The 15,433-nt window shown below is 41.1% G+C and overlaps 1 protein-coding gene across 3 annotated transcripts; it reads right to left on the reverse strand.

Moving 5' to 3' along the window:
• Nucleotides 1–151: 151 nt before the first annotated feature.
• Nucleotides 152–14,528, reverse strand: si:dkey-98f17.5 (uncharacterized protein LOC569123 homolog). Of its 3 annotated transcripts, none has more exons than XM_041227951.1 (12): nucleotides 14,404–14,528; nucleotides 11,852–11,963; nucleotides 10,654–10,747; nucleotides 8,980–9,034; nucleotides 4,705–4,845; nucleotides 3,939–4,099; nucleotides 3,728–3,826; nucleotides 2,269–2,414; nucleotides 1,184–1,355; nucleotides 610–722; nucleotides 389–476; nucleotides 152–244 (listed from the first exon to the last, which is right to left on the reverse strand). In XM_041227951.1, exons 1-12 carry the CDS (start codon nucleotides 14,519–14,521, stop codon nucleotides 188–190), a joined length of 1,356 nt encoding a protein of 451 aa, XP_041083885.1. In that variant the 5' UTR covers nucleotides 14,522–14,528; the 3' UTR covers nucleotides 152–187. The 3 variants fall into 3 exon arrangements, with proteins under 3 accessions (XP_041083885.1, XP_041083884.1, XP_041083886.1); XM_041227950.1 differs by having other exon boundaries at nucleotides 1,172–1,355; XM_041227952.1 differs by lacking the exon at nucleotides 11,852–11,963 and having other exon boundaries at nucleotides 1,172–1,355; nucleotides 14,404–14,483.
• Between the last annotated feature and the right edge of the window lie 905 nt (nucleotides 14,529–15,433).

Consider the following 15,433-nt stretch of genomic DNA (forward strand, 5'->3'; position numbering starts at 1 on the left):
ACGTCCATCCGGCTCATTACCTTAGACAGCCACTGCACTGACCACCTTAACGGAAGTAGAAAAAGTATCATAAAACCCGAACTGCACATCAGTTACTGCTTGTACAGTACAGGGGCTATTGCTGGTTTACGAGCGTTACATATCTCACAGGAGAATTCCCATGGCTTTGTGTGTGACGTTTCTTTTTCTAGCCCAGATCGTACTCTGCAGCACAGTGACGCAAATACTCTTCGTACAGCAGCTTCTGCAATAAAATAAAAAAAAAAACAAAACAGCAATATGTTTGTTACAACATGTCCCCTAACAATGCATGTATTTCCTGTGCAAAATGTATGACAAACAGTCTTATAAACAGTACTGCGGTGACATGTAGACCTCATTATTATACCTTCTTGTGTTTCACGGCATCTTGAATATAATCTTGGTATTGTGCAAGGCATCGCTTTTCCCTCTTTGTAAGGGTCCGGTAAGTCTTGCTGTAGACAAGAAAAAAAAAAAAAAAACCTGAGCTTGAGTGATGTGTTGATTGGAAGCAAAGCAAGTTTCTTTGTGCGTTCCCCTAAGCTGGGAACAATCTGTTCGAGGTGGGGACAGAAGGTAGAGCCTTACCTTGCACGATATTTTGCCAAAGACAAAAACAGGTAACAAGTGGCAAGCAGAATAAGCAGGAGCCAGATCTGCCCGTCTTCTGGTATCCAGCCCCACAAAATCATCATTACACTCTGCCAACACAAAGAAACAAGATTCTTAGTGCAGCTTACAACTCCCTGCTGTCCACAAATATAATACCTACAGTAGTTCTAGGAGTTAAACAGTATGACTATTGTACTATATACTTTACAAAGATCCTAAATGTATTTAAAACAGTTTTGCGTGCAAAGCCATTGTTTTAGGCAGGCAGATTTATAAATAAACATTATAAAAACGCAGGGGGCCGGTATTTGGTTCTAATAGTTTTGTTTAATGATTAACACATGCTGCTGAGTGTTAATTAAATCCCCTGTTTGAATGGGATAGCCAGGTGTTTTGCAGTTAATTAAATCCTGTTTGAATTGGATAGCCAGGTGTTTTTCAGTTAATTAAAACCCCTGTTTGAATGGGATAGCCAGGTGTTTTGCATACCACCAGGATACAGTTACTGAAGTGTTACAGTAGAATTGCATATCCTTATATGTACACATACAGTGCTTGAGTGCAGAAGGCTTGCCAGGCTCTCTCCCACAGCTCCCTCTACTTCGTCCCTGGAGAAAGTGTTCAGCAGGAGACTAATCACGAGCAGCACAGGCAGCACAGTCCCCAGAGCGCCAAACAGGAGGGATTGCAAGTAAGAGCTTTTATTACAGCCCACATACTCCCTGAGAAAATGAGAGAAACACGTCAGTCAACTGATATCAATGAGCTTCCAACAAGAAAAGGAATTCGAAACTCATGAGGTGAACAGAGTGAACTTATGCAAGTATTTCTTCTGGATTGAGCTGACGCGTCGTCGCTGTGTCCTGGTTGTGTTCCAAGTCTTCGCTTCTCCTAGGGAGCCGCACAAGCAGGGATGCTCCTTAGCATGGACACCCTCTCATCAGATGAAGCCCAGCTAGAAGCACACCTCTTGTGGGACTGCAGAGGCTTACAGTACTGGAGTTGTAATTAAAAGCTCTGAATCATTCAAATTCCTTTGGAGTTACACGTGCTGCCAATTATTTCCATAGCAACCGCAGCAAAAGACTGAGATCGCTGCGGGGGAACCTTTAAGAACACGAATAGCTCAACTGAAGTTACTGATAGTTTTGCACTTCAGTACCCCCTGTGGTACTAAAAATTGTATTATTCAAGGGGAATTGAGCCAACGCCACATTTCCCCCCCTTACTGCCCTTCATCAAGGTCACCTGAACGACCCCATGCAATCATTTCAGTTTTAAAATACAAACATGCAGCCCTGTCCATCATTGCAACACCTTTCCTGTTAATTCTTTACTAACAACTGCAAGACATCGAAAAGGATTGGGTTAACTCACTCCTGATGCGCAGTGTTCAAGGTAAGAGGATTGGGTTAACTCACTCCTGATGCGCAGTGTTCAAGGTAAGATGATTGGGTTAACTCACTCCTGATGCGCAGTGTTCAAGGTAAGAGGATTGGGTTAACTCACTCCTGATGCGCAGTGTTCAAGGTAAGAGGATTGGGTTAACTCACTCCTGATGCGCAGTGTTCAAGGTAAGAGGATTGGGTTAACTCACTCCTGATGTGCAGTGTTCAAGGTAAAAGCCAGAAGTACCTGTCAAGTGTAATCTGATTGCTGATGGTTCTGCAGATCAGGTCGCAGTCCTTGTCCAGCTGGTTGAGTGTTTTCTGCACAGCCTGGCTAATGGTCTTCTCGATCGTCTTGCAAACCCCATCAATCTGGTTCACACACCAGCTGGGCTGACAGGCAAACATTATTCCCAGCTGAGCAAAACTCACAGCACCTTTCCCAGCTGAAGCCATGCTGTGTAACTACAGGTCGGCTCATGTTATCAAACTCTTTAAAAGTATAAAGGCCATCCCAGCTGCTGGTGTTAGTCTGAGCAAAAGCTGCTAAACTCATTCCAATCCCAGCACGTCAGAAACTTCAGATTAAAAAAAGTATTTGGCCTGAAAGCTGTTAGTGATTTCTTTAAGCTTTACAACATTTCCTGCTCATATTATAAGATTTGTCTTTGTATTAATACATTTAGCTAGGAGAGCTGATCCTGTATTGTAGAACATGACTTGAAGGCTATTTTTCTTTGTAGAACATTTACACTTGATGCCATTTGCCTGGGAAAACAATGAGATACTGGGGGAGGCGAGTAGTTTCTTTTAGTATTCCTGCAGTAATGAAAGTTATACAAACGATAACCCTGTCCACACAAGGAAGGTGGCTACCTAGGTGTTTTGCACTATTGACTCAAGGAAATGCACCAGTTTGGCTCTCTCTGTCAATCCTAGCTATGCAACATCAACACAGAAAGATTAATTACAGGATGAGAGTCTCAATTAAAGCCCTTTACTTAACAATGCTAGTGGCTCACATTGCTTTATCACAAGTGGAAGATTACGCACAGTCTGCATGGCACAGCTTCATAGCACCTAACAGTGTGCAATCGAAATGTTCTCGAAACCCCTTAGGTACAGTGTTCCATTAAGCAGCCATTTAACTGAAAGGTCTGTTAGAAGAAAGATGCATGCTGATTATGGCAACATACAGGTTTACCTTCACCGCATAAGAAGGTGAATGCTGCTTTTAATTGTAACATACTGTTCAGTCTGCACCTTTACTTTTATATTCATTGCAGCACATTAGAGAATATTCTTAATTATTTTTGCAAGTGATATGCAGTAGGCATTCACAGGGCAGACATTATGCTTACAGCAGCATCACACACACACAGATGCTGAATATGAAATGCACAGCAACAACAATCTAACACGAGGTACTGTACTACTATTATGGCTTCCGATAGACTTTTGCTATATCATTTTGTAGTTTCTATGATTACATGATGTTAAATAAAAGATCTAAATTACGTACATATAGTTTTCTTTTAAATGATGTCTCAATCCTAGTTATAGGTGCCGCAAACCTTTGGCCACGGCTGCAGATATATTATTGCTGGGACTCCCGTTGAAGATCTTGCTTGTTTTTGCTCACTATAATTGTATTTAGACCACACTGTATCCAATTAAAATCATAGCCAGCTAGCCAGATACCTTACCTTCTGTGGGTTGGGTATGTATATCGTAGGCATCTCAAAACCACACTTGTTCAGGCCGGGTCTCCGACAAAGCTCCTGAACTATCTGCATCATTACTCTCTGAAATAATACGAACAATAATCCCGGTTACAGCGTAGCATAACGAAGTCTGCCCAGTGAGATTCTGACCGCCTCATTTAGAGGCAGCGCAGTCAGGTGACCACGGTGCTACCTGTCTGTCAGTCTCCCGGCCCGCCTCATCAGCCTTGCTGAGATAGAAGAGGAGCCTGTCTCCGCACGTCTCACTGAGCCGCTCCACAATGTCCACAGTGCGCTTACACAGAGCCTGACCCATGGGGTCAAAGAACACCAAGATGAGGTCAGCTTGCCCACCTGCACAAACAAACACAGGAGCTCACTGGTCTATGAGAGCACCTGTCTGCACGCTGCTTCCACGAAGCAAAATGTATCTTAAAGAGGTTCAATTCAACACCTACTTGTTTCTCAGATTACCCTTATCTATCTATCTACTGCAGTTTTGACACGCTGGTCAGAGAGTGTTTTTTATGTCACTGATTTCCACTTTGTGTGTTTTTTTTTTAATATTGTTTTTGTGTATTTTATTTAATTGTTAACAAAGTTTTTTCAAAAAGTTAAAAAAAAAGTAGCTATCTATGTATATGATTTAATGATTTAGTTTAGCATGTGTCTTCTTATATTTCTGAACCATTCTGGGTAAGTTTGAGTTGTATCCAGCATCTCTGCTTGCACTCAATTGGCAGTCAAGGATGTGCTGCACCAAGGCTGCCAGGGGACCGCCCACTAATCCTATCACACTAGCACTTATCCATCTAGATGGCTTTTCACACAGCATTTAAAAAATAAAAACACCAAGGAAGGTCTGGTGCTTTCAGGGTCCAAAAGATCAATCAAACCAGCAATAGAATGTTAGCCAAAATGTCGGCAAACTTTTCTGAAAGAACTTTAGCGAATCTTACCAAGCCAAGCTAAGGCACTATTCACATCAAAGGGGTACTTCATATCACCGTCCACCAGCCCTGGGGTATCTATGAACGTCACCAGGCTGAACTTCTTCTGTCTGGAGGTGGAGATCTCAGTAGAGAGGTAGTCTGATACACCTACAAAATATATGTACTGCATGTATATATAAAACATCTACAAACTGGGAAGGCTTGGAGAAGGAGTGAGGAGGGGTTTTGAATTTCTGAATCCTCTCTGGTCATGTAAAGATGTTTTTTATAGTGTTAACCCCTGTCAAACTACCTCAATTTGCTAATGCATTACCCTTTGTGGCATTAAAAAGACGGGGATCGGTGAACTAAATGCCACGGACACTAATGCTGTATATCACAGTTCAATTGGGTTACCCTTATAAAAGTTTACAACTTTGATATTGCAATTATCCCCCATGCTTTTCCCACTGTTACACTACACATTAAGTATCGCTTAATCCAGATCCAGAATAGAATACAATCGAAGTTTTGTGGTGTAAACAACAACAACAACAACAACAACAACAACACACAGCCACAGTCAGCCTTGGCTCCTAAGAGTAAAGCTACAGAAGCGAACGAACAAAGTGGTCATGGTCACCCACAACAGCTCTTCAACTGGCAGCTTTACATGAATAAAAGAATAAAGATAGCCAGTGAAGAACGACTGTGGAGTGACTCTCTGTCATCTACACACACAGCCACTTCTGCTCCAATTCAGCCAAACATTGCATGTTTCACTGCAGAAACCCAAAGAGGTTTTTCAACCACTTTTATGTGAGGCCTGGTACTGTATTGCTGACAAGCTACATTTATTCCCAGGTACATCGAAGTCAAGGGAGAAGACTCCCTGGTGACACGAATGAGCGCAGTCAAATAAGCATCATTATATAACAAACCTAATAATAACTAATGCGCCTGTCAGCTGAGACAAAATGGTTTAGTTTTAATCTGCAGATTTAGGGCAAGCGATGAAAATGATGAAAACAAGCCCAGTAATATGCAAATGAAATGTGCCCTTAATAAAACTACTACACTCCTAAACTGAGAGACTTGAGTACATGTACCGTAAGAGACAGAGCACCTGTCAGTCTTGCCTAAATAAATGAATTCAACTTTCTCAAAAAATATACATGCGTGCAGCAACAAATTACATAAACATGTACGTACACGCATACAGAAACACTGCTGCACTGCTGTCTTTGAAAAGCTACTGAGATTTCAACAAGGTAACCTAGCAACACAAATCACCTAATAGTCCAGCAAAGGCACCTATGTAGGTCAGGGCAGATTAATGACATTTATTACTGTTTAACAGTAGAATACAAAGTTCACGGTACCGTGTACAGTTCACTCACTGATTTGCAAATCTTTCTGTTCATCATTATACAGCATGGATAGCACAGTGTCAGAGCTGGTAATACAGGACCGGTTTTCAAACTGGTGCAATACACTATGGAGGGCTGTTTGAATACTCAACACAATAGACTGAGAAACTATGAAAACAGAACAAGGACTAGGATTCACAGGCAGTGAGGCTCACTTCAAGGTCAGCACTTAAATTTCATTTCTGTCCAAAATCACCCACGGGGACTTACAGCAATAACTGATTACAGGGAAACAATAAACCCGACCAGCCCAAAAATATGGATGACGTTCATAGCCAATTTAAACTGTGATCAATTCAATCACAGTACTCCCACTCTGAGGCTGATGCAAACAAGTGCGTTCTACAAGACTGTGATGCAGTTTAAACTGGTGACTGTATTGTACGTCTCTAGCCTTACACAGGGACATGTGACAGATACCTGGGCTGGGACTCAATCAAATAAACTAGGTGCGTCTATAACCCTATTTGCCTTTAAATAGCACGTACATGCAGGGCATAACATTTTGACAATGGTATTTCTCCATCAGGGAATTAATGAGATAAACCTTAACTCCAAATGCATTCACTGAGAATGCATTTGGAAAAGCATGTTGCTTAACAATTAGCCTTGCATTAGTGTAATCACTGTGTTCTTTAGCAAAGGGCTACGTTGTTACAAAACTGGTGTGACGGACAGGGCAATGGTCGGGAAGCATGTCATACATTCTGATTGAAGGTGGTGATGAAAGGGGGGTCCTTCACTTGCAACTGACCCAGGACAAGGGAATTGTAAAAAAAACAAACCGATTTACACGGTTTTGAAAACCACACTCTCCTTGGCACAGAACCGCCCGGATTATCTGCCCTCCTGCTCCCTATTACAAAGCTGTCCCAGAGCTGACGTATTTTATGTTGCATCTCCGGCTGTGACGTCAAGCACAGGTCCAAATGTCGCCTTCATTAAGGTGGACAGACACTATGTCAGTGTGGAGCAGAAGTCAACCAGGGCTCGGCGTCTGGGAAAGAGGCAATGCGACCAAAACCACTGCACCGCGTTGGGACAGGACAGGATGACAGCAATGAATTAACCAAAGCCTTGAATATGCCATTGTCCACGGCTCTAGACACAATCAATGATTAATCTGCTGCGTGCATCACAAACACAAAGGCCATGCAGTAGAGTACATAACATATTGCTCTGTTACAATATCTGGGGAACAAGGTTATTGCAAGATTCATCCACCGGGTTGACAGCTTTATCACCTTGTTTTTTTAAAGGCGTGATTTTATTGTATACAGTAGGACATTACAAAAAAGATTTCACATGCACGTTACAGTACATCCTTTTTTTAAACCCAGAGCCCTTATTTCTTACATCCGACACCAGGAGATATTGAGGAACAAAACCAAACCAAATGGGACCTCATCCCTCTGTAAATACTCCATGCAATGTGTTTGTTATCCAGTAGGTGGCTACAGACTAACAGGGAATGTAGATGTTTTGTAGAGCAGATTATCTATAGTATTGTAACATATAAAGACATGGATACAATCTTCTCATCGTAACTAATTACTAGTAGGCCTATTTAAATAGGAAGCAATATGGGTCCTTATTCCAATTTGTGTTTAAGTTATGGTACAATTTCAGAGTGGGGTGAAGTAGGTGGGTTTTCAATGAACTTCTGCTGACTGCCACACACACTGTACTGCAGCTGAGGCAAAACCCATTAATTCTCTTGAAACCTCACAACTAACATTAAGTGACGTCAACTGTAGTCCATTGCTGTCTGTTTGCACTGAAAACTGAACTTGCACAAAGGGTTAGGTTCTATTATAAGCATTTCTAAATGGCAGGACGTCTTATTTTAAATGGAAACTTTCACAGGGAGACCTTTGCACTTAATTCCTTTTTGCGGTCTTCTAATATTACCTGGGTCTGACTCACTCCTGCAAAGAAGGATCCTCGACAACTTAAACAGCCTAGAATAGAAACTGCTTTGTCATGGGAATAAGGATGCATAGCTGGATAATCATTACAAACTTAGAAGCTGATTGTATAAAGCACACGGGTTACGCTAATTGTATAAAGGGCAAAACAAGTGTGGGCACGGACAAAATAAACAGTGATTTAGGCTGAACAGCATTCATTCTTCATTTAAAATGTAAAGAAACAGTAACATTAATAACATAGATCTGGTACGGATTACAAGGAAATCCAGTTTGTGGTATACATCACAAACCAACATTTTAATCCAAACATTTTGCTCAGTAAGTAGGCAAGCTAAGCTGATTTACAATGTTCACCATATTGAGGAACGTGAACTGAGGGAACACTGCAGAAACCCAGTACGGGACCCTCCCATTAACGACATGCCCTTACTGGCCAACACCAAATATATTATTCCACTTGTAATACATCCTTTAAAACGAAACCGCAGAAAAGCACCTTCTTTATGGGAATGAAATGCCCTGCTTTAAAAACAATCCCGGGAAAGAAAAAGAAAAAAGCAACACAGGTAAACCTTCTTTTTGTACAAATTCAATTCAAGTAATTTGAATGGAGAAGCAATACACTGCATGGCACCCATTTGTAACAAACTCTTTTGTTGTAAAAATGACAGCAGTTTTAAAAAATGATTAAGTGTGTTGAACACGAATGCTCATACAACTTTTTAATATGCTATTGATAGAGTTGCTGTGTAAATGTTTTTTTTTTTTTTTTTTTTAATGCAACAAAGAAATATATTAATGACATATGCCCAATACACATTTTGGAACTGAAAGATTTAGCTGCAGGTATAATTTATTCATAAAGGCATGCAAATTAAAAAAATCTTCCGTTTTTTATTTACAAATAAAAAAAGCTTATTAAAGTGCAGGAACGTTCCTACCTTCAAACTCCTGAAGTGTTTGGAAATGTGGGTACAGGTGGAGGGTTGCATTGCCCTATAAAAAAAGAGACAAACTATAGACTGGGTCTTCTTTCTGCTCCATCGCATGACAGACATGCCTCAGATCAGCGTTGGGATTTTTAACAGTGGAGCTAAACTGAGCTGGCCAGTTAAGCAGTTCCTGTATATAGAAGATAATCCTCCAGCACAGGTCATCTCTGCATTCATCTTTGTCTCCTTAACTGGTGTCTGAACACACTGTCTGATCTGCAGCACACAGCAGCCAACGCCTTATTCTTAGCTATAAAGCTAGTCTAAAATATGATGCAAGCTAGCAACAGCCACTCAGGGACTGTGCCATTATAATAGTTACAATACATCACTCTAAGATGCAATAAATTTAAGTGTAGTTGGCAGAGTTGACGGCTGCTGGGAAAGAAGCCTAAGGACAGCATAAAATGACGAGGTTCATACGGTATCAGAAGGTACCCAGGTTCCAGTAAATGATTAATTAGATCTATTTATAAGCGTGCCTCATGCTTTTTATTCTTACTGTAGCTTGTCTCAACAGTCCTCTAAGGCTAATTCACAGGAATAGACTGCTGCAAAAAAACACACAGTTTTTGTATTTACTGTAGGCAGAATCTGTCAAGAAGCATTAATACTGTTTGCAGTGACTGAATCATGATACAATATTAAACAAGGTTTAGATGGAACAGTATTAATTCTGCAGCACCACCCCCCTGCAAAAAAAAAAGTTTGCATTTGAGTATAACAGTCCAATTACCAGACGGTAACACCCTCTAATCAGGGTTCCCTTGCTTAAATAAAATTTGTCATTTTTTTTACCATCCATAATAACACTAATACTAAAAGTAATGCTAATAATTACTACATTTCAAACACCCACCATGCTTTACTTCAAAATTCGGGAATCAAGAAAACATTTAACAAACATCACAAATCTCCCCCCATGTGTGTGAGAGAACTTGGTGCACAGATGCTAGGCTGCTGATCAGGTTAACCCTTTTCCACTGTCAGATGCAATGACTCAGTAGGGTTTCATCTAATGGCAAGGGTGCTGCGAGCAGAATTATTTGGTTTGGATTTTGAAGCAAGCAAAAAAACACAAGGAGAGCTGCTGCAAAAGCATCACATGCTAAATTAAAACATGCAGACTTCAAATCCAAAAATCCACGTACCTCGTACATGCATATTTAAACACTGCACAGTGTTGGGATGCACGGTAGAGCAACACATCTTGTGATTATGAGTATTGGATTTGAAGTAGGACATGTGTATTAGTAACAGTACAGCACCGTTATCATTTGGGGAACTATCTGATTTTGACAGTGCTATAGAATACTGTGATAGCATTGTATCTGTTTGCTGTTAAAGGTCCTATGTGCTTGTAACGCATGTCTTGAAAGAAGCCTTTGCTCACAGATATAGGCCACAAAGTTTAAGTGATGTATCAGGGTTGGAAAAAAAAAAGACTCCTATTGCATAGCAATTTCACTCATTCCAGGTTTTACTACAAGCTTATAGCCATAGTGCATAGGTAACAGGCTTGCATGTGTCCTATTAAACTCACTGTAAAACCAAGTATGGATCAAACTGCTATGCACTGGGAGTCTTCTTTCCATCCCTGAGTCTACTGAAATAACTGCTTACTGTGAGTGACTCTCTTTTCCGACCGCTTGTGATAAACGTGAATCCCTGCGTCTCGATCGCAACCCCTGTCTTCTGAATGTGCTCCTCCACATACCTGCAATGACAGACACAGGAACAGCTGTGATGAGCACCACTGGACTGTAAGCCACACCCCACTGGAACTTATTAGCAGCAACTACACTTAGAATATCACTGAGAGAGTAGTGACAAAGCAATCTAAAAGTTTAAACTGTATATAAACAAATTTAGCACGTTAATGGTTTTGTCTGGTTTTTTATTTTTTTAATTTCTATTTAGATTTAATGGCTTGTTTTATGTTTATCAGTGTTATGTGGCCACCTCTAACCAAGCTGAGAGTTTACATTCTCTTGCAAAGACCACTGCCTGTGACTGCTATAGTCCAAGGTCTTAAAGAGCAGGAGCTGACACAAGTCCTACCCTCCACTATCTGAGTCAGCACAGTTAGCACTCTTCAACTGTGATAAACAAGCAGGAGCTCAGGTTTCAGAGCCTGAGCAACAACTACAGCAAAGCACTCGAAAAACACCTCAGGCCAATGTCTGTCCTACTAAATTAAATTGAGCTCTTTACATAAAACCAGTTTTCTACCACAACACCATCTTGTTTGCATGTACTGCATTTACATAAAGTAGTACAATTATAATGTTCTGATAATAATAATAATAATAATAATAATAATAATAATAATAATAATAATAATAATAGCACCTGCCTTCATCGTTAGTGGCGTGGGTATGGTCAGCAAGACATTATTATGGGGTATCACAGACCATTTGTTCTACCCAAAGCCCCAAACATATTGTCCAGTGTCTAGATGAGTAAGTCTAGTTCAAGCAGCTAGACCAGCAGTGAACCTGACATCACGGACGGACTCCTAATCCATAGCAGTTTCACCCATTCCAGGTTTTACCAGGAGCTTGATTAGCCACAGTGTACAGGTTACAATCTCAGGTGAGTCTTACTAAACTCATAGTAAAACCAGGAATGGATCAAACTGCTATGCAATGGGAGTCTTCTTTCCATTCCTGTGACACTGATACAGCAGGGCATGGCATGTCTCAATATGGGACTCACTGTCTATTCTTGCAAGATAAGACAAATACGAGTGAATGCACAAGGAATTTAAAACAGGACTCGATTTGCACAGCAGAAAAGCAGCTTTAAGGGTTCCGGTTACCAGTTGATAAAGGAGCTCTTCCCTGCTGAATGGTTTCCCATTATCATCACAATGATCTTCTTTCGAGGAGGGAGTAACTGAAGACCAAGGCTGTTAGCTATCTTTATCAGCCCTGGAAAATAAAGAAGGTAAGACACACTTCAATATAAACTGACTTGAATATGTAAGTGCAGGTGTGGCAGAGCACAGCTCTGCTCTTTAGAAATTGGCAGGGATGGGGTTAAATTCCCCTACCTGCCTGGGTTCATTGTGTACAGGTGGCTGGGGTTGATTAGATGATTAGTTTAATTAACGATCAATCAGCACCCAGCCACCTGACATAAAAGGAGGCCTCTGCTTCTCATTTGGAAAGAGGGAGCTGAGGAAGCAGGTTGGTGGTTTTTTGGTGTGTGATTTTTGAACTTTGATAAATCCAGTGAAGGCATTGACCAGCCTGGAAACTATTATTTTTGCTAGTTTTGCTTTTTGTCTTTCTTTTTGTGTTTAAATTGCTTTGTTTTGGCCCTTGTGCCCTTTCATTTTTTGCGTATTTATAATAAAATAATTATTTTTTTGAACTACAGACTGTCTCTGGGCCTCTATCAACTTGCATGCCTGCCACAGCAGGGAAAGCTGTGTTGAACTGTTTCTGACCTACTACTGTTAAAAGCAGATATAACAGCTTGGCAGGCCCTATGACTCCACCCACCCATTCCTTACATATCTGCCTTTGACATTGATAAATGGCCTTGATGCACCTGCAGCTTATTTTGCTCCCTGGCACTGAATACAACTGCAGCTGATGAAGAATCAATGATCAGATTCCACTAAAGCAGTGCAAAGACTAATTTGCTTAACAAAAGCTGCAAGGTTAAAACAGATATTTAATTCTGCAGCACCACCCCCCCTGCAAAAAAATTTGCATTTGAGTATAACAGTCCAATTACCAGACGGTAACACCCTCTAAATAAAATTTGTCATTTTTTAAACACACATAAAGAAATGGAACCCCCTTTCACTGTAATGACCAGTTAAAAAATCACTAAGTTTGTGTGTTGGGAGAAGGGGTCTGCTCCTACCTGAAAATGAGAAACCACTGGTAAGCAGGGATTATAAAAATGGTTCTCAGCACTAACACTGATCACTTTGGCCATATTTAAACCAGCTCCCAGATATCATTTCTTCTGCGACACCAAGGCTTTGAATATAAAATGAATTCACACACCAGCCTAAACAAATATAAAGGCAATCTCACCTCCTTTTATTCACTCTCGGGTGACAGAACACCATTTCTGTTTATGCAGGATCCTTTCCGCTAGGTCTTTCCTTTGCAAGTGTAATATCAGATTAGGGAGTCGTTCAAGCACAAGGTGCATCACAGGGTTTAAGCCAATTTGGATTGATCTACAATTAACTAGAAATAACAAGGCAATCTGTGCCAATACCTTGCTTTTTAATTCTCTCTCTGCTTTTTCTGCTGTCAAGCGTGAAGTCTTGACCTGCTGAAGCTGTCACTTTACACCCCTAGGTGGGGTTTAACGATGTGCACGTCTTCTATGAATGCTAATTACCAGACGCACCTTGTTAAAAGCCTTTAGATTCTGGAATGACTGTGGTAGCACCACCTGCTCTACACTGTAACACAGAATACAGTGTCTCAAATAAAAAGACGCGCACTCTCAAAGTTACTTTGAATTTTAAAGTGTGTATTATCCTTCAAAATTGTGTAGCAAGCAACTAAAACAACCTAAGGGGTTAATTAAACATCACACTAGGCAATGCTGTGGCGCTACAGTGGAAATGCAATGGGACTGTACCAAGGGGCAATGGCCACCCCAAAGGCATATGGTAATTTTTGGACAAGTCTTTGAAAAAATACCAATTTACTGCAGTGCAGTTTACATACTGCTTCACATTGTTCAAAATCAATAATGTTAATTTTTAGCATGCTGTGCTACTAATGTAGAAATACATTGCAATTATAATGACATGCACAACTGGTTAATAACAGAGTAGATAAATGACAGCACCTGGTACTGTGCAACAGAGCTAACTGTAAAATACTGGATACCGTAGCAACTGTCTGCACGCACCGCACTGAATATCTATATTCTGAATTGATTCAATGTTTCAAATACCGATGTTTGCTACTGTTGTTTTAGCGTGTAAATTCCTGTTATAATGTATTACATCCGTTTGTTGTCAGAAAAGGAACAGTTACAATACCGTCTCTCTGAACTAGGAGACAGTTTAAAACTGCCGAGTCTGAATCGAAAGTTCTGGAAGCCCGGGCTAGGACACAGTGTATTGCACGGACCTGTAAACCCCAAGTTACACCAGTTAATCAGCGATTCAGTTGTTGCAGTAGTTATACTATGGCTTGTGTTGTTTTACGCGTTACAAGAGGACTGGCCGTTTTCGGGTTAATGTAATACAAACTTCGCATCACAGTGGTGTACGTCTTTCCTGGAAGTTGATCTCACATAACTGAATTTACACTCCGTTCCTCCTCCTTGGTTTACCCGTGCGAATGAACATCAATCCAATTGTGTGCTGTTTCACATAATATTTACCGTTCTCCGGGTCGGTGTAGAGGGTGTGACATTCTCTGAGAACCCGCTCGCCGGGCGAGATGACAGCCGAATCTACTGAGTTAGAGACGGACCTGTGTTTCACTCTGCCGCCGGACATGATGCGGGGTAAGAAAGTGAAAGTCAACGGCGTAGCAGGGCAAGGGCACTGATAGGAAGTTACACAATAGCGCTCATCTTCGAAACTGTTCCGTTTCAGAAATCTAGAATGACGCAGCTTGAGCGCCCCTCAGAGGGAAGCGCCTTACAATGTGTACGGGTTATACAATTTTGAAATGGTGTGTGGCAGGGAGATGTCATTTTTCATTCGTCTTGCTTGCGAGATTTTTACTGCATGAATATTATGTGTATTTTGTTTTCTTCAGCAATAGATTAATCAAAGCACCTCACCTCAATATTATTATTATTATTATTATTATTATATTATTATTATATATTATTATTATTATTATTATTATTATTTGCATTAACCCTAAAACAATTGTTGAAAAACAATCAGAACTGCACATTTTATAATGTAAATGTAACCCCAGCCAGCACAGAGAGAATGGGACCACAGCATGATGAACCCCCGCCAGCACAGAGAGAATGGGACCACAGCATGATGAACCCCCGCCAGCACAGAGAGTATGGGACCACAGCATGATGAACCCCAGCCAGCACAGAGAGAATGGGACCACAGCATGATGAACCCCAGCCAGCACAGAGAGAATGGGACCACAGCATGAAGAACCCCAGCCAACACAGAGAGAATGGGACCACAGCATGATGAACCCCAGCCAGCACAGAGAGAATGGGACCACAGCATGATGAACCCCCGCCAGCACAGAAAGTATGGGACCACAGCATGATGAACCCCAGCCAGCACAGAGAGAATGGGACCACAGCATGAAGAACCCCAGCCAGCACAGAGAGAATGGGACCACAGCATGATGAACCCCAGCCAGCACAGAGAGAATGGGACCACAGCATGATGAACCCCAGCCAGCACAGAGAGTATGGGACCACAGCA

Source organism: Polyodon spathula, chromosome 25, assembly GCF_017654505.1.
Source record: "Polyodon spathula isolate WHYD16114869_AA chromosome 25, ASM1765450v1, whole genome shotgun sequence".
NCBI lineage: Eukaryota > Metazoa > Chordata > Actinopteri > Acipenseriformes > Polyodontidae > Polyodon > Polyodon spathula.